Genomic DNA, 27,747 nt, shown 5'->3' with positions numbered 1-27,747 from the left:
GAACACACATCTGTATTTCTGGGGGTCCCTGGCTGGCACAAAACATTTTATATACATGTGGGAGGGGGGGGGGGGGTCTGTCAATGTGGTTGTCCTTGACAGCATGAAAAGTTTGAGAAGCACTGCTCTGGAAGGCTGCACATAATAGCCCAGAAACATGGAATCTAATAATAATTGCCTCAACCAGTGGTCCGGGGACCACCAGTGCTATAAATGATGGAGAGTTGGTATAACCATATATAGATCTTTAACTGTTGAGAGTGGAACATGAAACCAAATGGACTATTTTGGTTTTTATTTTACACTCGCAACAGTTCATTTATTGTTAAAACATTGGGCCTATGCTTAATTTTAATACGTCCACACAATTAGAGAATGTAAAATGATAATTGTTCTTTTGCTCGACGCTCGCCTGTTGTCTCTCCGACATCAATACCGCGGTCCGTGGCTCAAATGCTGAATAGATAATGGACCTTGATTGATATGAAATCACTGATCTATTGTCATCGATATGAACTGTCATGTACTCATCATCATCATCATCATCATCATCATCATCACATAACAATAACAGTAACATAATCATAGCTCTGCAATGTCACATGCAGCTGTCATCATTCTGCGTAGAGTAGACACATAGTTGTTATCGTTCATTTCCTCATCATAACCGTTGCCATCATCATTATCGTTATCGTCATTATTGGCTTGCGCATGAACCTTTAAAACGTAGTTTTGTTTTTGTTGCTGCTTTCCAGGGCCGTGCAGAGAGCACTGAGGGTGCAGGGGCTCCAAACCCAAGACAAGGGCACATGTGTGCGCGCACAGTTTTTGGGGTTTGGTCTTCTTCGTGGGGTCTGTCACTCGTGCCTTTTCACACCAGAAATGTAGTGGGCCTATATATACATTGGATGTCTTGTGCCATAATGGAGCAAGATGTTCCACAAGGAAAGGGGCACTTTGAGGCAAAAGGGCAGGGGCCCCCAAGTCCCAAAAGCTCCCCCCCCCCCTCCCTCTGCACGTGCCTGCTTCCTTGTTGTGGGGTGGTTGATGACGCGGCCGTTTGAGGGGAAGTGAGAACAAGAAGCTACTGTCATCCACCAGTGAAAAGAGAGAAGTTGAAGATGGACCGATGCAGCAGTTATACTCCACCCTGGTTGTGGTAAACACAGCGCTGCTTCTATATATGTCAAACTCAAGGCCCGGGGGCCAAATCAGTCCCGTGAATGAATTCTCTTTGGCCCGTGGGATGGTAATTTAATTAGCCCTCTGGTATATTGCACGGACCACCATAATACTACAAGTCCCACAATGCACTGCGAGTGCATCGTCACAATCTAGGGCCCGCAAGCGCAAGCTTGCGTCTTCTCTTCACTATTGATCAGCAGTGAAAGTATATCACTTGTGGTCAACTTTCAGCTACCCCTCTCCCCAAAAATGGCCCGTGTGTTGAAACACAGTCTGGCCCTCGACTTGTACCAATTTCTTTATTGTGGCCCACTGTGTATTTGAGTTTGACATCCCTATAGGCTTTGTTTTGTATACTTGCAGCAATATGATCCTCAGTGTGATCCCTTAAACGGCGAAGCCGTGCATGGACAAAATAATGGAACCAAATGGACGTTATCAGCGTTTATTAGCAGAGCTCAATCTAGCTGGTATTCAGGACACGTATTTAAAGACCTCCATGTAAGTTGTGTGAAGTCCACAATATGGCAACACATTTCAGAAGCTCACCAATTTCACCATAACTTCACCAATCGGAATTTGGCTTCAGGGTAGGAAGTGACCCTCACGAAAAACATGCAGTAATCCTGCAGGTCTCTATATACTGCCTCCCCCTGGACAGCCTGGGCGCCCGACGGAGGGGAAAGGAACTGGTTGGAATAACGTGTTCCTTCCACATGACTAAAGGCCTGACTCACACGTGCACAGCAGATTGATCTATAGCTGATGCATGAGACTTATTGACTGACGCAAGCTCACAATGCATTTCCAATGGGAGTCACAGTGGTTTGACACAACATTTGTGTTGTATGAGGGGGAGGGGGAGGGGGGGCAGTCGAAACACAGCCGAAAGCCGTGCAACACAAATGTTGTGTCAGACCACGTGACTACCATTGGAAATGCATGGGGGCGGCCATGACACTTACCCTTTGTTTACATTCTATACCATGCAGCAATGTTGCATGCTAGACGTGAAGGTGCGAGTGAAGCCGTACACTCTTTATTTATCCTTCCAATAATGTATTCATCCTTCCCTTCCAGAAGCCAGCCTGTATAGAGAGATCGTCCGGGAGAAGAGAGGAACAGATCGAGCCGACAGAGAGAAGGTACGGCCGGCCTGCCTTGCTGCCTCACCGTTTCCTCCTCCCTCCCACGCACGCACGCACGAACGCACGCACGCACCGCACGCACGCACCGCACGCACGCACCGCACGCACGCACACTCTGTTTTCTCATCCCTCCGATTGGCCTCTCGTCTTAAATCTCTCTATAATCCTCTTGACCACCTTTCTGACCAGGAGAACCATCTATCTGACCAGGAGAACCATCTGGTGGTCAGGAGGACCATCTGAGCAGGAGAAGCAGCATGGCGTCCAAACTGAACCCCAACGTTCTGTACGTGTCTGAGCCCACTGACGGCACCCAGCAGGACACAGACAGGACTCACAATGTACGTACCTTATAGTCTAAATAATAATAATAATTATTATTGTTATTATTATTATTATTATTATTATTATTATTATTATTATTATTATTATTATTATTATTATTATCGTGTTACCCCATTTTCACCTGAGATCAGATAAAAAAAATGTCTGACAGTCAGTCGTTCTTCGATAAAAAAAAAATAGCAGACCTGCAAGCTCATAGCGCGCCACTTGATCTGCTTGTAGATCTGCTATTTTTCAATAACTAAAGCATAACATAATGCTATAACACCAAAAGGGGTTCCCGCCCCAAAATGGGTTAATGGTGGAAACCTTGCATGTTCAAAAACATTTGATTGATCGATTGAATAGTCTACTTTTATTCATCAAACTTTTAGTCATCAAACAAAAACAAACTACAAACAGAGATATATAGTTCACATTTACATCCCCTTTCGGTCTCCTGATGGTCCAATGTTGACCCTCTCGGTCTCCTGATGGTCCAATGTTGACCCTCTCGGTCTCCTGATAGTCCAATGTTGACCCTTTCGGTCTCCTGATAGTCCAATGTTGACCCTTTCGGTCTCCTGATAGTCCAATGTTGACCCTTTCGGTCTCCTGATAGTCCAATGTTGAACCCCTCCCAGGTTGGGGAGGTGGGGGAGGAGTCTTCAGACAGTGACGGCGAACAGGAGGAGACCTCCCACAAGCTGATCCGCAAGGTGTCCACCTCGGGACAGATCCGCGCCAAGGTAGGACGGACAGACGACGCGTGTGTGTGTGTGTGCGTGCATGCATGCATGCCAGTGTTGTGGAAAGGCATTGTCCACGAAACTGACATTTTGGGATTTTGCTCACGGTATAGGACAACCAATGTAGGACAAGTGTGTGTGTGTGTGTGTGTGACTGTGTGTGGACGTTAGGCCAGCATATTTGGGCCAAAGCAGGATGGAGAGAATGCACGTTGAGGGTGCTGCTACATGTGGGCGAGGTTTACTGCAGTTTCCACCAAGTGTGTATTTTTTGAACGTGGGTGGTCTGCCTGACCTTTGAACCTGGCAGCGTCGGTGTCACACTTGCTACTGCTACTGGGTCAATGACCTCTCTCTCTCTCTCTCTCTCTCTCTCCCCTCTCTCTCCCTCTCTTGCTCGCTCGCTCGCTCTCCCCCACCTCTCTCTCAAATTCTCTCTCTCCCTCTCTCCCCCTCTCTTTCCCTCTCTCTCCCTCCCTCTCTCTCTCCCTCTATCTCCCTCCCTCTCTCTCTCCTCTATCTCCCTCTCCCTCCCTCTCTCTCTCTCTCTCTCCCTCTATCTCCCTCTCCCTCCCTCTCTCTCTCCCTCTCTCTCTCTCTCCCCCTCTCTCCCCCTATATCTCCCTCTCTCTCCCTATATCTCCCTCTCTCTCCCTCTATCTCCCTCTCTCTCTCTCCCCCTCTCTCCCCCTATATATCCCTCTCTCTCCCTATATCTCCCTCTCTGTCCCTCTATCTCCCTCTCTCTCTCTCCCTCTCTCTCCCTCTCTCTCATATCTCTGTTCTTATCTGACCTTTGACCCCTGAGCCCGTGTCCATGTTCCACTTCTTGCGTTGGACTCAGTCAGCGTGCCGGGCTCTTTGATCTATTTTATGACCAATCGAGGACCAGATATATAGCTTCCTGATATTGACTCATTTTTCTTTCTTTTTTTACTGTGTAAGGGACATGTGATATGGGTGGTTTTAATTTCTTCCCCTTGTGCGCGCACACACAATCTGCATGCATAGGCCTACTACACCCATACACAGCACAAATTATAATGTTTGTGTGGGTGCGTGCTAATGCACACACACACACACACACACACACACACACACACACACACACACACACACACACACACACACACACACACACACACACACACACACAGTACAATAACCATTATGAAGTGTGTGTGTGTGTGTAAGAGCACTGCACGCGTGTGTGTGTCATTCAGAGTCATGGATCCTATAGGCTGAACTAGGGATGTCCCGATCATGTTTTTGTTGTTGCTCCCGATCCGATTCCGATCATTCGATTTTGAGACATGCCGATACCGATTTTTCCCGATCCGATCTTTATATTTTTAAGTAGTGCAACCACTTCATTAAGTAGCTTTGTGTGTGCCTGGCTGGCTGGCTGCCTGGGTCTGAGCACGGAAATAGCATTTGGTTGGTTTTCAAAACCAAATGTCATTGTTGTGCAGCCTAACACACACATACATACTAACTGTATGATGATTTCAGGTTTATCAGTACAGTACAGTACAGTACAGTACAGTACAGTACAGTACAGTACAGTACAGTACAGTACAGTACAGTACAGTACAGTACAGTACAGTACAGTACAGTACAGTACAGTACAGGGACCCCCACACGGTAACTGTCATTTCTCAACCGTTTCGGACGCGGGGCGGCTCGCTGGAACCGGGCCGGCACCCTGGGTGCGTTCCTCCGGGTCTGGAAGTTCCGGGGACCCCCCAGCCCACACAGAGTTGTACCACTTGCTTCACACGGGTGTGATTTTATTACACTTAGGCTATGCCATGTGAGAAATAGGCAAAAATATGTGACTACTTTTATTAGAACTAGAAGGACTGTCATCGTGGATTCATTTTTATTTTTTCATGTCCTATGAAAGCAGGGAATCATAGCAAAAATAATGATGTATTGGTTAATTTGATTGGATAGTTAAAACTCTTGTAGAGAAAACACCATTTTGCATGGCTATCATTCAGAGATGGATAGAACGCCTACTACAGGACATTATCATATCATAATGTATAGTGGGGGTTGCATTCCTTTGTTTTCATCATGGGTCTATATTTCACACCGTCTTTGTTGCATGATCTTTGAGACCAAGGCCCGCATTTATCAACTCAGCGTATACGCCAATATATGGGGGCACGCCGGAATTACCGCAATTTTCAGCATTTACCATTTTCCGCAAGACATTGGACTTGAACGTGTGCCAGGACAAAAATCACGTTAGGTCGGGAGCTGTCGTAGGCTTTGTCCTCACCTGTTTTTCTGTCGCACACAATTGTAAAGGCATGTCATAATATGAAATTGGTAGGATATTTCCAAGTGTGCAAGCAATTACAATCGCGCAATTAAAAACAATGTTGCAAGTTAGATGCTTAAGCTGCATCTAAAAACAGTGTTTTGCATGAGCATGGATCGAGAGGCATTTGCAGTGCTGCAGCTATAGTCAAGTCTCTATACCAACCAACGGGTATGCTACTGCAATCTATATACAGTCATGTATTTCTCGCATTACGTCTCGTCCTTTTGAATTAAGGATAAACCCGACGTGCTCGAATGCCAATTAATGTGGGGACCACATCCTCATCTATAGGTAGGCTAACCCAGCCAGCCCACCCCCACCAGTAGCCTACCACCAGTACAGTTTAGGCTGCGCATTGAGGCCAGTCTAATATAGACTGTCATAAAGTGCATGGTCACCACAGTGACAGAGACAGACGGAACACGAGGAGGAGAGATGCAGCTTATTTGCAAAACGTTTGTCACGGGCTGTGCGTGGCCAAACTCATTCCAATGACGTGAGCAATAGTTGTTTAATTAATGCTTCACAGAATCACAGGTTCAGGTTTTCGTTCACTAATCCTGTTGTATATTAAATGAATAAAGACTTTAATAATTGTATATATATACAACTGACAACACAACGTGACAGTATGTGCGTGTGTGCGTGAGTGTCTGTATATGAGAGGGGGGGGGCAAGCGGGGGAAACTTTCCATCGTGTAACTATGGTTTCCATCCGTTGTTTGGAATTATTGCAGTTGTTCATGTCGCAAAAACGAGGGCGAGGCTTGATTTCATAGGGCGTGCCAGATAGATTTCAGCCGTCACATTTATCACTGCTAGGAATGAAATGAAGGAAGGATCAGCTGTTTGCGATCACTTTATAAATGCCGTGGCGACGTGAGTGTATACTACAAAACCTATACACTCGAATTTGGGGCAGATTTAACACTCAATTGATAAATGAGGGCCCAAGTGTTTGCCACAGCTGGAACTAGTGCCCCAGGAGGAGAAACATCAAGCATATACACGACAGTTGTCACAAAATGTCATTGTTTATATTTATCTTTCTTTGAGATTCACATTAGACACAAGCCTATGTACAGTAGACACACTATTTTATTGAGAAAAAAACATAATCTCAGATTGATTTCTCCCGATCCCGATCATTTGAAAATGACGTTATCGGCTCCGATTTCCCATCACATGATCGGATCGGGACATCCCTAGTTGCAACAGCTTTCTAGCCGTGCTTAAATGACAGTATAGGAACACCTAATCAAAACACAGAAATCAGCTGTGCTGCTCTCAGGCGTGCAACACCCTCTCGTGTGCTTAATTATGCAACATGTCATATCATGGCTGGCTCAAGTCCAACAAAATTGTTGCTCTTCTGGATTCAAATAAAATATAGCCGACATACAAGCTCAAAACGCGCATTCGAGGTTTGTTACAGTATACTTTTGTGTGACGCTATTATGAAGAAATAGAGCGCTAATTTACGGGGAGAAACAAACCAAACCTAAAATGTTACTTGAGATATGAACATAGTTTGCATGTTCTCCCCGTGTCCCCTATAGGGTATAGGTACCCTCACAAAAAACATGCAGTAATCCTGGTCTCTAAACTGCCTCCCCCTGGCCAGCCGGGGCGCCTGATGGAGGGGAACGGAACTGGTTGGAATAACGTGTTCCTTCCATGCGCTACGTCCAACCAGGGAAACTCCCCCCTGTCAGGTGTAAAGGAGCAACTTGGACACTCAGGCATGAAGGAAGCATGAGTTCAAGTCCGTTGCTCTCCCCATGTCCCCCATATATGGGGACTAGGTTGGCGGAGAGTGTGCAGAGCCCAGGATCACATTAGATAATTGACACAGGGGTGAAAAATGGGTTACAAAATCGTGGGATAAAAAATATAGAGAGAAATATGAACCCGACGTTGACAATAGTACTTGGCCATCCATGTGTCATGGTAACAAGACATCCCATAATAATGACAGGGAGTGTAATGGTAACTGTCATAGTGCCAACCAGCCATTGTCTCACGGCAGTATGTCCCCAAAATCTTTTCAGTTCCAGACCCAAACGTATACAAAATGCATTATGAACAAATTGATAATAGCCGATCTACAACAAGGTCACAATAATATGCGAGCTTTGAGATCTGCGAGATCTGCTTTTGTGAATATGTTTAGCCCATTCAGGACGGGAACCCCTTTTAGGTGTTTTAACTTTTAACCATTATGCTATACTTTAGCTATTGCAAAATAGCAGATCTACAAGCTCATAGCTTCTGGGGAGGTCCCTGGAACGACGAGGTCCGCAGCCAAATACGGATAATTTGGGGGTTCTTGACAGACCACTGACATAGAAGCCTTTTTTATTTGATCGGCCTCAGGTCCAAATGGGTCTCACACACACACACACACACACACACACACACACACACGCACACGCACACGCATACGCATGCTCACACGCACACACACGTCACACGCACACACAGCATAGTGAGCATACATACCTCACATCCATTTGGAATACCTATACTGAACGCCGACGGTTTGCTAGTTGCCATGGATATACAGTAGGAGGACTGTCAACCATTTTCTTTTTTTGGGGGGGGGGGGGGGGGGGGGGTTGGTGCATGGCTGAACAGCTGAAGGCATGTGGTTCTCAACCCTTTTCACATCAAGGTCAATTACATATTCGGCATTTGACCACCATCTGATGAGATTAATTGGGACGCCTATATACTCCCAGTTTTTAGGTGATGGCTTAACACATTCCGTACATAGGACGTGTGGAAGCGTCATAGGGAATCGAACCGAGGGGTACATACGACATCTGTAGACGTCCTAGCGCATCCTCAATGATACCGGGCGAGAGAGGAATATTCTGAATTTTTCCCTTTGTTTTATTTGTCTTCTCGCCCTTCGGCTACCGTATACTATGCTATACGCTCTGCGCTCACCGCTCATGTTAGCTTACCGTTGACTTAGCTGTTAGCGCGGCGGAAAGCATGACTCGTCTCTCCTAATCCAGGGCGCTCTCCGTGGTTTTGAACTGATCGATATACTAGCACTTAATTTCTGCTCCTCATCCGTCTCTCCCACAAAATATGAACGCTTTTTGGATCATATATCGTATAAATGAAAACGATAGCAATGTAAGTTAGAAATGTAAAGCACACCTTGTCGTGGGTCGTGGGTTTCAGAGTAAAAGCGGCCATGTCTTTCCGGCACCCCAGAGCTTCTATTTTGAAGGGATCCCGGCACCGATTGTGTTTTAATGAAAACTACATGACGCCACCGAGCCGCGGTGATAAGCGACTCACCACTCACCCTGCACACGTTTATTTTGTGGTTATAGGTTATCACCTAAAAGTAGAGTGTGCGTCCAGCTTTAGCCTCTCAGACCCAAGACTTATAGAATATCTTGTTCTCGTTATATTTTGTCCACAATTCCATGCTGTATTGATGTTGGTAATACCATTATGGGAGTCGTTTAAACGTTGATTAAAATAACAATTATTCTACATTCTCTAATTGTGTGGACTTTCTTTAATGCAGATGTTGAGAATTAAATTAAACCAAATGGTTTCATTTGATTACATGTTACACTCTCAAGAGATACAAATCGAATTAGGGTCCATTTTGGTTACCAACTCATGCATGACAGGGACCACCTGGAACCCCCTCAAGGACCACTGGTTGAAATTAACCCATTTTGGGGCGGGAACCCCTTTTGGCTGTTTTAAATATTATGTTATAATTTTGCTATTGGAAAATAGCAGCTCTATACAAGCTCGTAGCGCGCCACTCGGTGGCGCGCTACGAGCTTGTAGGTCTGCTATTTTGCGTGTGTGCGTGCGTGCGTGCGTGCGTGCGTGCGTGCATGGCATGCACAGGTGCCAGACAAGTGTGTATATGCTCGTATAACGTGCATGCTAATCAAAGCTCATATCGTTACCATTGTGCAGTATAACTCTCTCATCTCCTTTCTAATCTTTTGTGTTTTTACCATAAATGAACGCCCTGCTTGACCATACCATTATATATATATAGTCCTGAAAAGTAACTGTTTTGGACATATGAGGTCTCCACCCGACACAGGCAACATGGGCAGTAAATAACAGACTCTGCCTAGTAACCCAAACACACCCACTCTCTCTCTAGCAATTATCCTCCTCCCTTGGATCAACTGGCTCTTCCTCCCGCCAGGGGCCCCCCCGACTTTTTTAAATGAGGAAATTGCAAATTATTGCAATCCAATTCCAGTGAGATTTGTGTTTAGTTATTGTAGGCTATATATATGTATAGTTGTATTATGGCTAAAACACTGCGAGCTTCTGCTCTGCTGTGTGCACTATACAGGCAGTGGCTGCTGTGTTGCGGGGTACAATGTAGCTGCAGAAAGCCTGATCCATGTCTAAAGCCTGCCGTGCACAGCGACTATAGTCTCTGTCTGTCTCTCTGTGTCAGGGACACCTCAGTATTTGGACCCGTATGCAGAAATATCCAGGCAACAACGACTTGCACTCAAGCACTTTTATTATAACTCAGAAAACCCTCCCAGGGCATATATAACATAAAGTCCCACTCTTGGGAAGCACAGTGTTATAATCGAGCAACCTAACCAATAACACAGAGTCCCTAATATACCTCCATGCTCATTAACCAAAGTCTCTTCAGCTTAGAAGCGCAGGTGGACACAGTCTCACAATCAGCCAGGGGAAGGGAGGCAACAGAGGGGCAAAGGTAGGGGCGGCGGTCCAGGCGTGGTACGTCCTAGGACAGGACTATCTCTGTCTGTCTGTGTCTCTCTCTTTTCGGCCACGCAGCTTTGCCGCAGCCGAGGGGGCCCTGGAATTTGGTCTAGCCCGGGGGCCCCTATATACTATACTGTAAATCCGGCACTGCATGCACCCCTGCAGTGGGATGCTTGTTAGTGCAACAGGCTGTTAGCGCCTTGTCAGGGAGGTGGTGATTCTTATCGAAACTGACAAGACACTTCACGTCCTCGCGATCACACAAATTCAGCTCGCCGTTTCGCATCTATGAATAGTTACATGATAACTTGACGACAGGCCCGCTATTTTCTGCTGGGTTGATTGTGTGTGTGTGTGTGTGTGTGTGTGTGTGTGTGTGTGTGTGTGTGTGTGTGTGTGTGTGTGTGTGCGTGTGTGTGTGTGTGTGTGTGTGTGATCTTTACTAGGTAATTACCTAGTAATTATCAGGCGTATTTACTAGGTAAATGCCAGGTAATGTACATAGTAATGTAACGGTAATTTAACCAGTAATTACCAGGTAATATCCAAGTATTTTCCTGACAACAAGTTCACATTGTGTAAATCTTTGAATATATATATATATATATATATATATATATATATATATATATATTGTTTTTTAAGTGAACATTATTTTACTCAAATCTTTGGTTCTGGCGGTCCAACACAATATTTTGAGATGGGGTCAAACTATTAAACTTTTGGGGGACCATGACATGTAAAGGTTTTGAGAACCACTGATATAGCAACACACGTTTTTCAGGTAACTGTTAGGATTTAGAAGACATTTTTAGAATCTCTTCTCTTCTCTCTCTCTCTCTCTCTCTCTCTCTCTCTGTCTCTACCTCAGTTACATAATACGCCGGTGTATGTTATCTTGCTGTTTATCTTGTCTCTGTTTGCTGTGCACTGTGTGCAGAAAATCAAGCTGTGTGCGTGGGTGGGTGCGCGCATGCATGCGTGGGTGCGCGCAAGCATGCACGCGGTGTGATGTACTGTGATGGTCTGCAATGGGCACCCTCTTGCCTTGGGAATGCCGGGCTGCTAAAGCCGCAACACGCCCGCACGCACACACGCTGGGGTGCCAAATAAAAAGTTTTACCTCAGGGAATTTAAATAGATTTCATACAATTTCACCCAATAAACATGCGTGTTTTGTTTGAGGAGAAAATGAGAAACCTTGTATATGTTATTTCATATTTATTTTCTCCCTTACATACACAACAAAGACAGCGGGAAACGGAGCTAAACGAGCCGCGCTGCTTTTCCATTTCCTGAAAAGTATAACTGTTGAGGATACAAGCGATGTCTATGTTTGTTATACTGTTTCTGTCCATTCCTTTCCTCCGAGCGTCAAATCTGCGTGGGTGTTAGCCAAGAAATGGAGACGAGGCCCCGTGTGTGTGTGTGTGTGTGTGTGTGTGTGTGTGTGTGTGTGTGTGTGTGTGTGTGTGTGTGTGCGTGTGTGTGCGTGCGTGTGCGTGTGCGTGTGTGTGCGTGCGTGCATGCGTGCGAATTATGCCCTTGCCTTGTTGCGATACAACTGCAGTGATTTGGTCAGGACTGAGGGAGTGATGGACAGACAGAGATGCTGAGAGAGATATACGATATCAGTTCACACTGAAAATTGTCTTGCGATATATTACACATTTGACATAACGCAGAGAACAAAATTACATACATAAAGACAAGAGCAATTTCCACAGCTTGACCATTATCTGCGATGGCACACAGGCCTGCCTGTTTGTTTGACTTAAATGTATTGTTTTCAGTTATTTGATAAAGCCACGTGATTGACCAACTATAGCATCCGTATTCATGTTATAATTGACAAATATTTGGTGTGTGTGTGTGTGTGTGTGTGTGTGTGTGTGTGTGTGTGTGTGTGTGTGTGTGTGTGTGTGTGTGTGTGTGTGTGTTGCTGTCAGGCAACACCTTTTGTGGTCTTTCGTGCTCTATACTTGATACCACATACCCCTTCATAATACATTTGCAGTTCAGCCTGCCACTGAGACTGAATGGCTTCAGTTTGAATTATGAATTATTATTATTATTTCAGTGACATTTGTTATTGTGACTTTATGTTTATTGTGTAGTGTCTGATTAATTGATTGATAATTGATTGTTGACTCCATTGAAGGGAGCAACTATACCAGCTGTGGCGTATGGGGAACATGCCAACAGTGGGAGGGTTGTGTTTAGAGAACTCTTTAATTACGTGGATCATATTATGTGGATAATGTATAGAATATTTATGTAACACTTTAAATGTGTATACGGAATGTGATGTCTCTGGACGTTGAGGAGTAGCTGGGGTAATTGTGGAATACATTTAGGGTATGGTCCTGCATGGGAGGGGCTTAGCGTATATAAGTAGGGAGACTTCCCACTGCTCCATGGGAGGGGCTTGGCCTATATAAGTAGGGAGACTTCCCACTGCCAGTCAGTCAATGCAGGACTGCAGAGGTGTGAGGAGTGAGGACCTATGGTTTACTGTGTAAATACCTTCGTTCTTTAATTTTGATGGTGAATTAAAAACTGTTTTGTTTTTGCTAAAACGGATTTGGCCATGAGTCCCCTTTTTATGGAGTAATCCTATAGCCGGTTCAGTGCCATTTTTGGGCACACACTACCCTCACTCAGGACCGAGTGTGACAATAAGACTACCATACTAAACCATGCCGGTCCGTGAACATTTTATGGCCTGTGATTTCGGTCCATGGTGATAGAAAGCCCTGCAGTACAGTACAGTCACCGTGCTTGTAACTGCATGGCTGAGAGGCACTTTCACTTTCATAGTGGATTTTAAATCAAATCAAAAAGCATAGCCTGTTTGGCACTGACTAAAAATAGACATGAGTTGAACAGCAGCATGGCAGAGGGTTGTTCAGGACCCAACCGGTCAGGACAATAATAATTATTAACAATCCATTTTATTTATTTATTTTGCATTAAAAAAAAAAGGTCTTAGTTAAGTCCTTAATGTCATCCAGATGGGTGGGCACTAGTAAACACGATTGGTTCAATATTTCAATATAACAATATTCAAATTGGGGGGGGGGGGGGGGGGGATATAGATTATTGTTGAGATTTAGATTTGAATGTGAAAAAATTAATATACTCTTCTTTACAGCTTGTGTTGAAACTAGCTTAGCTGCTCCTCTGTTGGAAACTGAAGTAACTGCATGAGTACAGTACAGTACAGTACAGTACAGTACAGTACAGTACAGTACAGTACAGTACAGTACAGTACAGTACAGTGCTTTTAACTGACGGCTGAGGCACTTTCACTTCATAGTGGATTGAAAATCAAATCAAAAGCTACTGTAGCCTGTTCTTCTGGTTAAAAATAGGAACGCGGCTCACAGCTGTGAGGAGAATTATTAGCACTCACAAAAACAATCTAAGGAGCCCCAGTTGTTGAGACATTCAGGTTTTTAAGTAAAGAGTCAAATTGATGCAAGAGCCATGTAGTGTAAGCCAGTGGTTCCTAAGCTGGGGATGACCAAATAAATTTGGAAGGTCCCCAGATGATTAGCTTAATAATGTGCAACATTGTTTTCTCACTCAACCGTATATGTGTGTGTGTGTGTGTGTGTATATGTGTCTGGACATTTCTAAAGTTACAATTGAATGACCTTAATGGTTAAATATTGTGTAAGAAAGAGGCACACATTGTAAAAATAGATGTTCTACTACAGTATACAAGCTCACAACGCCTCACAGTGCGAGGCATTGTGAGCTTGTATCACAATATGTGTCTGTGGAACCAAGTTAAACTAAATGTAATGGTGTCTATTGTCTACAATTCCAAGCGTTTGTCCCAAACTCCCACAGTCTATGGTCTAGTAGCAGTCAGTTATTCCAAACACTAGCCGACTGCACAGAAGTTGAACAACCCTCTCTTCTAAATCCAGACCTTAAAGGTACGGCTGTGATATAGTGGCTGTGATATACAACTCGAGTCTTGCAACATCCTCATCCTTATAATAGTCCTCATAATAGTTCATCCAATAACAGACATGGTTACATAATAGGCTACATTTCCGTATTGCAGAAGCAGAAGTCGATGTCTTTTTTTAATGAGTTTTTTTTATAACTATAATGGACACCCATGCTTTCCCAATAGCCACTTGCTCGGGAGACTTTATAAGTGGATAATTTAGACCAGGGATTCCCGTCTAAACGTCTTAATATCTTACTCTGCCTGCCGCTATACTACAGTATGGCTCAAAGACGCTGAGTAACAGCCCCAATGGTCTGTCAAATTATGACACGCAATTCAGTGTTTAAATTATAATATATCGTCTCCGGCGGGTGGAAAGTAACCCCATATCTCCCAAACTGATACGTTTCACGATAATAAAAAGAAAAAAGGCAAAAGTAGAAGATTTCATTTTGAGCTTGCCGGATCTGCTATACTTTTGATGCTTTAGTTTAGTGTGACGCTGTGGTATATGATGAAGTATAGGGCGCGTTCATTTACCAAACAAACACAGCGGCGGGGCAATGAAATGGTGCTTAAAGGACAACTTTAGTTTTCTTTGCAAACAAGGTTCATGTTTTTGGTTATTAGAGAAACTAAAAGACGCCGCATGCTTTCTTTTCGTTTTAGCGATTTTAGCTATTATTTACAGGGGGTGGGGGGCGAGTGCATTCGAGCATGGGACTAAATATGTATTTTTTATATAGCAAATGTATTATTTTATTTACTATAGTCCTACTAGACCCTGTAGAAAGTACATCTGTCCACAAAAGATCACAGGATCTACACTGAATGTGAAGGGGAGGTGAGCAACATAACATGCAGTATATGGCAGTCCCCTATAGCAGGGGTTCTCAACCCGTGGGCCGCGACCCCTCGGGGGGGTCGCCAAATTATTTTGGGGGGTCCCCAAATGATATATAATAAAAAAAAAATGTGGCTGGAAAATGGAAATGAAGAGTTTACATATAGTACACATAGTACATGCATACACCTTCCCTAATGATTGGTTTCAGTATTTATGATGTATTGTCTCTATTATTAAGGTTATTGTAGCAGTCAATTTATATTGGGGGTCGGGAGGGGGCGGGGCAGGGGTCCCGAGACATTGCCAAAGCATTTCAGGGGGTCCCCGGCCAAAAACGTTGAGAGCAGAGAGCCTATAGCAGAGTTTCCCAACCACTGGCACTAGTACCACTATAGTACCAGTAGTGGTACTAGTACCAGTATGGTACTAGTGCCACTAGTGGTACTTGAGCCCCCCTCTGATGGTACTCAGAGCACTGACCCATAAAAGAAGAAAAAAATACAAAAGTGGAATGAAATATTTATATTACTACAGGAATGGAACAAAATAACAGAATAAAAAATAAAAAATAAAAAAACATTTTCCTTCCTGTGTTGATAGCCGAATAGGATGGAGTTATTAAGGTGGTACTTGGAGAGCCAGATATTTTCTGTGGTGGTACTTGGTATAAAAACTACTACTAGTATACCCCCCTTCAGATATCTGACTTTCAATAATACTTTTGATCATTTTATCGTCTACTTATAGGCTTATGTGAACACCCCAGACAGTTTTTAACCCATTTAAAAACGTTCACTTTGAAAGAATATATATTCAAAGATTTGAGCCACATTTTTACGATTTTTCAAAAATAGCAGACCTATACAAGCTCGTAGCGTGCCACTAGGTGGCGCGCTATGAGCTTGTAGATCTGCTATTTTTCAATAGCTAAATTATAACATAATGTTTAAAACACCAAAAGGGGTTCCCGCCCATAAAAGTAGCTTCATTCAGTATTTAGATATCCTATACAAACTTCAAACTAACTTCAAACATTTTAACCATGATAGATGCATCGAAAACACCCGTCCTTTTTTTCTTTCTGGTGACTGATATTCGGAAAAGATACAGCAAACCTATAGCAGATCCACGAGCGACTTGGTTCGAGTGACACGGTGTAACTTGGTGCTGAAGGAGTATAATGACCACCGGAGTACTGGAACAGGAACCTTATTAAACTTTCACACACAGGAAACTTATAGAACACGAGATGCCTCGCAAGGGCTTGTATATAGAACGAGCAACCAAGAATATCACAACTAACACACACGACGACGCGTCAAAGGACGATTAAGTTATAGCACACAGATATCAACACCAGACACACATAAATACCATCAGGCCCTGATGGCATAATGGTCCGCAGCTGAGTCCAGAATTGAGTCTGAATTTGAGTAACACTTTTGTGTGTTTTGTTTGTATACGCGAGGTTTCCACCCGGCCGAGATGATAATATGTCTAGTAGAACAAGCATGTATGATGTTTCCCTCGATTTTGTTTGTTTCGACGCAAATGCACAAGTTCGTTCCAAAAACAACACTAGCCGGGCGAGTGCACAGAAAAGTCTTCTAAAATGCAAGACCTTTAAGGCATCGGCTATAAAATATAAGATTCTATTCCAACGAGTGCGCGCGCGTGTGTGTGTGTGTGTGTGTGTGTGTGTGTGTGTGTGTGTGTGTTTGTGTGTGTATTATAGCACGAATGGCTGCATTCCCATAGCCAGAGGGTGCCATTACAGTATATTACCGCACACGCACGCACGCACGCACGCACGCACGCACGCACGCACGCACGCACGCACGCACGCACGCACGCACGCACGCACGCACGCACGCACGCACGCACACACACACACACACACACACACACACACACACACACACACACACACACACACACACACACACACACACACACACACACACACACACACACACACACACACACGGCTCCCATTGGATCCCATTGGATCCAAGGTGAGCGGGGTTGACATATGCCTTTACTGGGCTGCATTCAAGACACTTGCCTTGTGTCTGACATCTGACTTAATTGTGTCTGAACCCAGCTTTGATGGATGTGTTCTACCCCCCTTCCCCCATCAAACAAAATGTTTGGTCAAACCATATGGGCTTCCATTGGAAATGCATTGGAGCGGCCATTATACAACTGATGATATTTCTAATGTGATTAATCTGTTGGCTACTGTAGGTGTGCTGTCATGCTGTCATGCTCATTTCAGCATGGCTAGATAGCCTCATCAGAAGAACTACCTGTATTATTATTTATTTTTTATTACACTTCTGTCTTTTTTCTCGATTTTTGGGCGACTCCTCTGAGTATACCTCCAGAGGGGGGCTCAAGTACCACTAGTGGTACTAGTACCAGTGGTTGGGAACCAATGCCCTATAGGGGACACGGGGAGAACATGCAAACTCCACACAGAAAGGCCCTTTCGCCAACCCCGCCTTCGGATATGGGCACCGATGACGCAGAGGAGGAAACACGCCGCCAGCGCCCACAGCGTCCCGAGGGGGAATCTAACCCAGGACCTTCTAGCTGTGAGGCGACAGCACTATACCAACTGTGTCACCGTGCCCAGAAAGGCCCTTATTATCTAATGTAATCCTGGGCACTACACTTCCTCTGCCAACCTGGGGGAGGGGGGGCAGCGGACTGACTTCATGCTTCCTTCTATGCATGAGTCCATTCTTTTCACCTGACAGGGGAGAGTTTCCACGGCTGGATGTAGCTCGTGGAAGGAACACGTTATTCCGACTAGTTCCTTTCCCCTCCATCAGGCTGGCCAGGGGGGAGGTAGTGTAGAGACCAGGTTTACTGCATGTTTTTTGTGAGGGTACCCTAGGGGACACGGGAAGAACATGCAAACTCCACACAGAAAGGCCCTGTCTGTGTTTTAAAGGTGATATAGCCAACATTTTAAATATATATAAATGTATTTCTTTGGCCTTTTTTCCCCCACTATATCTTTCCCTATATTATGATGCTGAGGTGTCAACAGCACACTCTCCCTTTGGCCCCCTCTGGCTGAATGCACTGTTTATATCCACTACACTGTAGTGGATATAAACAGTGCATTCAGCCTAACTATTTAACTATTTTGAGTGGTTTATTTGGTCTTTTTTTCCACCTCTCATACCAAACGTCTTGTAGCCTACAACTGTAATACAAATAAAATCAATTTATGTCAATAAACAGTCTAGAAACCTCTGACATCCTACTGCCCTAAAACGCTATTTCAAGGTGACAAATTTAAATGGCCTACAAAGGGTATTACTTATTTGGGCATAATATTTCCCTCCCTTATTAAAGACATCATAAAGACATGATTGAATATGGTTCCTCTTTTGGATAAGTTTAAAAATGATATAGAGAGATGGAACCCTCTTTATATATCTTTGTGGGGAAAAGCTAATATCCTTAAGATGAATATTGTTCCTAAATTTAATTATCTCTTACAAGCCCTTGCTGAAATACTTCAAACAATTAGATAAATTATGTAATCAATTTTTATGGAATAACAAACGCCCTAGGCTTGGATTGAAGAAGCTGCAGTGGCCGGTGGACCAGGGAGGTCTGGGAATCCCAAATATTCTGCTCTACCATTATGCTTTCAGCCTGAGACATCTAGCTCACTGGTCTCTCCCTCCTGAACGAGCCCCACCGTGGTCTCAGATAGAGAACCACTTCTCTGATAGCCTACCTTTGGTATATTTTACCACTGCTCAACTACCTGAGGTTGTTAGTGACCATCCCATTTTTCTCCACTTACGTTGGGTGTGGAAGAGAATAACCCATCTTCCAGTATTTGGCTGAATCCCAAACTCCTTATTGATAGAAGACCATTCATTTGGAATCTATGGGTAGAAAGAGGTATTCTGGCTCTGAAAGATTTGTATGAGGGAGATACATTTAACACATTGATTGCTAGAGTTTTCTATTTGCTCAGGCTTGGTGGTGCTGAGCGATTAACATTGGACTTTTGAACTTTTTCGGGGCCCACAGCGAGGGTCCTCTTATAGCGAGAATCACACCGCATAAATCAAAAGAAAGCCTAACTTGTCCACTTCAATTTAAAAGACAATCATGATTCTACCATCTTCCATTCTGGAGATATTGACCTTTTTCCAACACCTGCTTTTGCCTGCACGCTGCTCGCTTGAAAAAACAGCAGAGATATGGAAGGTTGAAGTTGACAGACATTGACAGACAGATGTGTTGTATTGTATCGTATCGTATCGTATCGTATCGTATCGTATCGTATCGTATCGTATCGTATCGTATCGTATCGTATCGTATCGTATCGTATCGTATCGTATCGTCTCGTATCGTATCGTATCGGTATGCTGCAGGGCGGGTCCTTGGGGGTCCAAGACAAACTTCTCCTTCGGGAGACAAAATAAAGAAACCTTGAACCTTGAAATGGTGGTCCGCATGGCTCAAATGGTGAATAAATAACGGAGCTCGATAGGAAAAAAAGATTGAAAACCACCGCATGAAAGGAACAACATATATTATGTGTTATACTCGGGTCCCGATTTAATACACAACAACCCTGAACCCTGAACACCGAAGGCCTGTGTGGGTAGGCTATAGACCGAGGTGGACTTTTACATTTAGGAGGCGAGTGAGACGGAGTGAAGGATGCAGGGCAAAGACACATGAGAGGTAGAGACACGCAGTGATTGGAAATGAAATTGAAAACGTGATGGAAGACGGACAAGACTAGACAGAGTGAGGAACGGGGAGGTCGGGAGAGGTGAGAGAGAGAGAAATCACACACTGCATGAGTGGGAAATGCGATATAGGAGAGAGATGAGGGGATACATTATACTCTGTATAATATGCTGGTATAGACTATATAATGCACACACATACAGTGATACTGTAGATAGATAGACAGACAGACAGACAGACAGACAGACATGGGTAATTGGAGATGCATGATACATGATATAATAAAAATGTACACAGATGCTTTCCTGGTTTTTATGGATCAACGGCACTCTCTCTGTGATTTGCATATTATTGCAGTATAGTTCATATTACGACTTCACATTTGGTTTCGATTCATCGCTTGAGCCGATCATAAACTCCTTATCTGTAAAACTACCACTTACTAATTTCAGACCGACGCGAGTCGATTGAATTACGGAGCCGTGGATTTGCACTAAAATGAACTGGGTTTTAAGTCATGCAGAGAGAGAGAGAGAGAGAGAGAGAGAGAGAGGCATAAACAGGGCAATAGAGGGATAACAATCGAATGGAAGGCAGCGCGTCGGAAGTGCGGCGATGAAGAGAAGACTGGATGAAAGCAGAGGAATTGGACAGAATAATTAGCGATAGACGTGAGAGAGAGAAAAAACAGGTGGATGAAAGAGGAGACGGGGGAGCAAAGAGGGGGTCAGGAAGAAGAAAGCTTTTTCTCACAGGCGGTGAGATTGAAAGACGATTCCAAAAAGACACGAACGGGGACGAGTGAACGTGTGAACACAAACACACATGTTTGAGCAGAGTTTCTCAAAATGAGGGTCGTGAGTCGTGACCCGTTTTGGGGCAAGTGAAATATATATATTTTTTTTGTCTTGTTTTTTTTCCAATAATCAAAATCCCACAATATATATATATTTGTTTTTAACCCATTCTTGGCGGGAACCCCTTTTGGTGTTTTAAAGCATTATTATGTTATACTTTAGGTATTGAAAAATAGCAGATCTACAAGCTCATAGCGCGCCACTCGGTGGCGCGCTATGAGCTTGTAGATCTGCTATTTTTTTGTCAGATCCATATACTGACGCGCTGAAGCGAGAGCACTGAAGCTGTTTCCTCAGGTTGTTCGGTCTGTGTCACACATACTTTCACGGGTTGTTGGCGATACTCATAAAGGAACAACGTGACGCAACATGCCATGACAAAAAAATAACCTCAGTCTGCGCCTTCCTCGTTTCTCACTCTCTTTCTCTTTCTCTTTCTCAGCACGGTTTGTACTCACGCTTTTTCACTCCTCTCTCTCTCTGTCTCTTCTCTTTCTTCACCTACTTCTGTTTGACTGTCTACGCCTCGCTCTCTCTTTCTTTCTTTCTTTCTTTCTTTCTTTCTTTCTTTCTTACTTACTTACTTACTTACTTACTTACTTACTTACTTAGCCTACTTACTTTCTTTATTTCTCACTTTCTTTCACACTTTACCTCTCTTTCTTTCACTTCCCTTTCTTTAGCTTTATTTTCTACCCTCTCCCCCACTCCTCCCTCTCTCTCTCTCTCTCTCTCTCTCTCTCTCTCTCTCTCTCTCTCTCTCTCTCTCTTTATCTCTCTCTCTCTCTCTCTCTCTCTCTCTCTCTCTCTCTCTCTCTCTCTCTCTCTCTCTCTCTCTCTCTCTCTCTCTCTCTCTCTCTCTCTCTCTCTCTCTATCTCTTTATCCAGAGATCATGAAGCATTCTTTGCGAGACTTGGACAAAATATGTAGGTGGAGGAACAAAAAGTGTGCTTTGAAGAAAATTCTAAACGGCGGAAAATCTATCCTGACACAAATGGGGAGATGCGTTATGATCCAAGGAATCCACTGAACACGAATGTTTCATTATTTACGGTTCAAGAGTTATATAGGGCAAAATGTAAAGTGGGTTTTTGCAGATTTATATCAATAAAACTATGCAACATATCTCTGAGGAAAAAGCAAGCACACGATTCCAGACGAAGGCGGTCAATTTGACATAATGGCTAAAGTAAACTGTGGGAGAATTAGTAGGCTAGTCCGGCAAACTTTGGGGTTACTCTAGGAAAATAATAAGAAAGTGGGACAATAATATTGGTCTGGTTGCCCTATCTGGTTAGCCCACATTAATAAGGAATGTTTTACAGAATAAAATAAATACTTTTGTCGATTTAGACTTTAGACGGTAGATGGTAGCAGATGGACCGCCTTCCGTTGGAATGAAATTGGGCCTCTTCCTTCCCATTGGTGTATCATTGGTGTTACCAATGATACTAATTGGTGTATCATCATTGGATTACCAGTCGGGTGCCCAGACGGTTACGCCACCGCCTGGGCCCAAATCTTTGAATATATATTCTTTCAGAAGACTTTTGTTTGACGTCAGGCCTAAATGGATTGTGTCTTATCCTCAATGTGTTATTTCTGTTAATTAATTGTAAATGTACTTGTCAAGTCTAGTCAAGTCAAGTCACCTTTATTTATATAGCACATTTAAAAACAACAGAAGTTGACCCAAAGTGCTTTCCATATAAAAAAGTTACATCCTAAAGGACCTCATAAAATACAACAAATAAATAAAAATACAATAGAGGAACTTGTGTGTTCCTCTTTTAACATAACGTTCAAGTCAGCACATTATACGTTGTTTTATATTTATAGCCTAGCAGAAATGAGAGTTCATCAAAGGACACATTTGTGTGTACATGGTTATTTTCGACTGTAAGTGTGTGTGTGTGTGTGTGTGTGTGCGCACGTGTGTGTGTGTGTGTGTGTGTGTGTGATTGCTGGCTAACTGCTCTGACTGTTCACATAGGATGTGGTTTTGCTTCTCTTTCGTCAGAAAGCTTTTTATAAACCTAACTGTCTAAGTGTGCATATGCGTGCAGCGTGCGTGCATGCAGTGCGTGCGTGTGCGCATGCACTGCATACACGCACGCATGCATGTGACTGACAGAGAGTTGGCCTTGTTTTTCATTTCGGGATTTTTCGGTCATTTGAAAATAGACGTTCTACAAAACTCACAATGCGAAAACTTTAAACAGGACATTCTGCATAATAAAAATTGATACTAGGCCCAATCATTTTGTACTATTTTCAATTCCGGACGTTTACTTGTAACAGAGTATTTCTATATTGCAGTATTGATTGCGACCATAGGTCACAGTCTCACAGATTACTATTAACCTATTTTGGGCGGGAACCCCTTTTGGTGTTTTAAAGCGTGTTTTTAATGGTAATGTTAATGAAAAATAGCAGATCTACAAGCTCATAGTGCTGCACCGAGTGCCGCGTTATGAACTTTTTTGAAAAATCGTGAGAAACATGGGTTAAGAATCGTCCTCAGGTCAAAATGGCTTAAAACCTGCAGAACCTCTCTCTCTCTCTCTCTCTCTCTCTCTCTCTCTCTCTCTCTGTCACTACCTGCTCTCTCTCACTCGTCTTTTCCTTAGTCATGAGGCGTAGGGCTGAGCCAGACATTGAATCACATTAAGAGAAAATTTGGCAAGTTCTCACACAGTGAGATCCTGACTCTTCCAATTTAACCCATTTAGGCCAGACATCGAAATTAAAAAAATTGACCCCAATAAGGACCCTAAAAATTGGCCGCCGACCCGCGTCTGAAAATATGTTGTTCCATGCGGACCCCCCAGAAGCAAAGATTTCACTTAAAAACGTTATAATAATATATATATATTCAAAGAATTGCGACACATTCTCACGATTTTTCAAAAATAGCAGATCATGCAACCACTCCAAGGAACAGCAATGTTCCCTATGTCCCTCCCTATGTCCTAACCTATGTCCCGATGTTTAGAGTACCAATAGGGGGTGCTGTTGCACCACTCGCTTCAGACTGGTCTGATTTTGTATTACTATACTTGCGAGGACAGAAGAAAGTGATTGTATGAATGCTATTTTAGTTATTATGTATGCTATGATATTTTTTTGTAGTGTTACAAAATATAACATTGGTACAATGCAGCATGCATGGCCTACAAAATTACAGAACAGCCAGTCCATGAAACAAAACAACAGTGAAAGAAAGAAAGAAAAAGAAAGAAAGAACGAAATAAATCCCAACAAAAGCACTGATCACATAACAAAGATTTGTGCCCTCGTGCTGTCCCAAGTCAATAGCTGATCTACAAGCCCACAACGTGTCGCGGTGCATCGTGCAGTGAGCTTGTAGATCAGCTATACAGTATGTTTTGGTGACACAAGCACACAGCTCAAGTATAATAACTCGGGCATGGCTCTATATATCTCTCATTCCCAAACCTTTAACCTCTAAATGTCTAACCCTAACCTGGCCAACTCACCTCCTGTTTCTCACATTAAAATAGACTTGTGGGGATATTTGGTAAGTTATGGCAACACACACACGCGCACGCGCGCACGCACACGCAGGCTTTGCTGAAAAAAGCAACTGTTGTTTGTGAAAGACAAACCACATCCTCTGTAACGTAACAACTGTGTGCTCAAGAGAGAGCCGATCACATAACATGCGGGGGGGAGGGGGAGAGGGGGAGAGGGGGAGAGAGAGAGAGAGAGAGAGAGAGCGCACTCGTTTTCAGTAAAGCAATGTCCTGCTTGCCTCTTTCATTATGTGCTAATTCAAAACAGGTGGCAGTTGAGTGAGCACTTCCAAACTCCAGCACTTAGAATCACCTGCGAGGACACAAAGTTATAGCTCTTAACATGTCTGCAGTGGATTTGTATGAATCAAACACTTTGAGGATATAGAAAGAGAATAATAATTTAAGCTTTCCGTACAGCTGCAATGTTGGTGAGTCTAACATTGTTTAATACAATCAGACAAATTAGGACTTTTCTGTTTGGATGAAAGGGCTGTCTATGGGAGGTTGCGCCTATAGGTAGCACCGTGCCATTAACGTATATAGTAAGATGGCCCCGGTCTACATATGGAGAATTGCAAGTGGTTCCCCGATAATAGTGCCAAAACACAGATTGTAATGACAATGTAACATTAATATTTAAAGACTCCACTGTGAGTAATTAAGCCTTGCCGAGCCATGAGGCCCATAGGTCAGGAGACTAGCTCCTGTTTCTGAAGCGTGAGGCAGCTTGATGTACAAGTACACCCCCTGGACATGACGCTAGTATGTCACAGGGACTTACGCCTCCAGTCCAACCCTTGATGCTGAGTGCCAAGCAGGAGGCACTGGGTCCCATTTGTATAGTCTTTAACCCATTTAGGCCTGACGTCGAAATTAAAACAATATATTTTTATTCATGTTTCTATATCAGTGGTTCTCAATATTTCATGTCAAGGACCCCCGAAATTATATGTATTTGGCCGCCGACCCCCATCTGAAAATATGTTGTTCCAGGGACCCCCTCCCCCCCAGAAGCAAAGATTTGAGTTAAAAACTGAAACTGTGAAAGTATATATTCAAAGATTTGAGGCACATTTCGGTGGTGTGTTTGCGTGGTCGTCATATTTACGTTAGTCCTGGCTTCAATGGAGCAAAAGGTTGCAGGAAGGGGGGGGGGGTGGAAGAGAGAGAGAGAGGGAGAGAATAAGGAAGTGACTTGGTGAAAGGAGAAGTGAGCGTTCACCTTTCAGTGATTGTGAAGGCAGCCTGAGTTCATTGTCCACACACTCCCCTTTGTACTCAAAGTAGGTCTCGACTGAAGGAACAATCAAATTTCTTGTGTGTGTGCGCGCACCCACTGCACACACAATGTGGTGGAAACCACCTGTCCACTATACCAAGACATCAGAGACGCATAATATACTTCCCATATAGATTACACACACCCAAAGCGAGTTTGAATCTATATGACCAATGCCAAAAAAACTCCCATACCTATTGGGAGAAACACAGCAGCAAGATGTGTGAACTGTTGCGACAAAAGAAGGTTAGCCGATGGAATACAACCACCCTAAGGACTACTATCTGTACGAAGTAGACCTACCGCACATGTGAACAGAGCTGCGACCTTTAACCTGAGCCATTTAGTTTCAAAAAAGCTTTATAAACTGTATAACATGTATATAACGAATCAACGATGCAATGCTCTGTTTACTTAATGCGGTACCCCCTCCAACTGTATAATTATACTTTGCAGGGTTTGTATTGTATTTTGACAATTTGTGTGTGTGTGTGTCTGTCTGTGTCTGTGTTTGTGTGTGTCTGTGTGTGTGTGTGTCTATGCATGCGTGTGTGTATCTGTGCGTGCGTGCATATATACTTTATAGTGTTTTTATTGTATTTTGACAATTTGTGTGTGTGTCTGTGTCTGTGTTTGTGCGTGTGTGTCTATGCGTGCGTGCGTGCGTGCATGCGTGCATGCTCAAGTGTCATGCTCAAGTGTCTGTGTGCACACACATGGGGTTCAAAGGAAAAGAGAAGCCGTGTATATGCCTGGATTTAAAAGAAAGACTAGGCCAATGCTTCCTGTGTGTGTGTGCTGTGTGTGTGTGTGTGTGTGTGTGTGTGTGTGTGTGTGTGTGTGTGTGCGTGCGTGTGCGTGTGGGTGTGGGTGTGTGGTCTCTGTACAGTGTACAACAGGGTACTTTTGGACTCAACTTGTGTTAGTGTACTGTACAGTGTACACTAACACAAGTTGAGTCCAAAAGTACCTATGCAATACATTCAGGGTTTCTGCATGTGTGCATTTTTGTGAGGTCGCAGTTAACTATGATATGATATGATATGATATGATATAGTACTTTATTGTCAGTTCACACTGAAATTTGTCTTGCGACACAGCAGCCAAGTATGCAGAACACATACATAACACAAAGAACAGGACAATTTACATACATAAAGACATGAGCGGCCCAGGCCGTAGCGTAACGGTCTGGGCACCGGACTGGTGATCCAGTCGCGGTGTGCCGCGGGTTCGACTCCCGAACCCGACACGGCCTTTACCGCATGTCATCCCCCCATCTCTCTCCCGTTTCCTGTCAGCCTACTATCTGTCCCTTAAAAAATCAATAAAAGGCGTAAGCCGCAAAAAAAAATATCTTTAAATAAAGACATGAGCAATATCCACCGCTTATAGATTACCCTGTGGCTACTACATCTCCTGATTAAGCCTCAAGGTTGACTGGTGGACAAAGGACCTCTTTAGTCTGACCTTATTGTATGCTGGTACACCATATCTCCTTCCTGAAGGTAGCAACCTATATTCTCCATCTCCATACAACACATGCTTAGTATTAGAGGTGATATTCCTTGCTAACCTTAGGATGCTGTTATCATATGTGCATATGTGCAATCTTTGAACAAATGTTCAGTTGTGACTTTAGGGCTGCAGACAAACATCTATACCAGGTGGTACTACAGTACTGAAGAACACTCATAATAACAGAAGTGGAAAAAAAAAGAAGAATCCGTCTACTAGCACCGAAGGATCTTAGACGGCGAAGGAAGTAGATTCTTTGTTTTGTTTTCTTACACACTGAATCAATCTGATCTTTCCATGACAATAGGTGGTCTATTACTACTCCTAGGTATTTGTACGAACATACCTGGTTGATCGGTTCACCATGAATAGTAATGGGGGATCTGTGTATCTCTGGTGGTGTACCAAAAACAATCTCTTCTGTCTTTTTTGTGTTAATGATGAGAGCGTTGTTATCACTCCATTCAACCACCTTATTTGCTCTGTGTTGGTGCAGTCCAGGATCACTGGAATTATCT

At 43.6% G+C, this 27,747-nt stretch overlaps 1 protein-coding gene across 2 annotated transcripts in view; it reads left to right on the top strand.

The window, feature by feature from the left end:
- The first annotated feature begins 2,526 nt into the window (after positions 1-2,526).
- Positions 2,527-27,747, top strand: part of LOC310875856 (diacylglycerol kinase delta) — a 130,581-nt gene continuing 105,360 nt past the window's right edge. For both annotated transcript variants that reach the window (XM_083789269.1, XM_083789267.1), the window contains exons 1-2: positions 2,527-2,674; positions 3,302-3,406. In XM_083789269.1, the coding sequence (XP_083645395.1) occupies positions 2,591-2,674; positions 3,302-3,406 (189 nt within the window). In that variant the 5' untranslated portion in view covers positions 2,527-2,590. The remainder of the gene's footprint in view (positions 2,675-3,301; positions 3,407-27,747) is intronic.

The sequence above is a fragment of the Protomyctophum parallelum genome (genome assembly GCF_964188405.1).
Source record: "Protomyctophum parallelum genome assembly, chromosome: 18".
In the NCBI taxonomy this organism is placed as follows: domain Eukaryota; kingdom Metazoa; phylum Chordata; class Actinopteri; order Myctophiformes; family Myctophidae; genus Protomyctophum; species Protomyctophum parallelum.
Note: the sequence above shows the minus strand (reverse complement) of the source record. Positions and strands in the feature narration are given on the sequence as shown.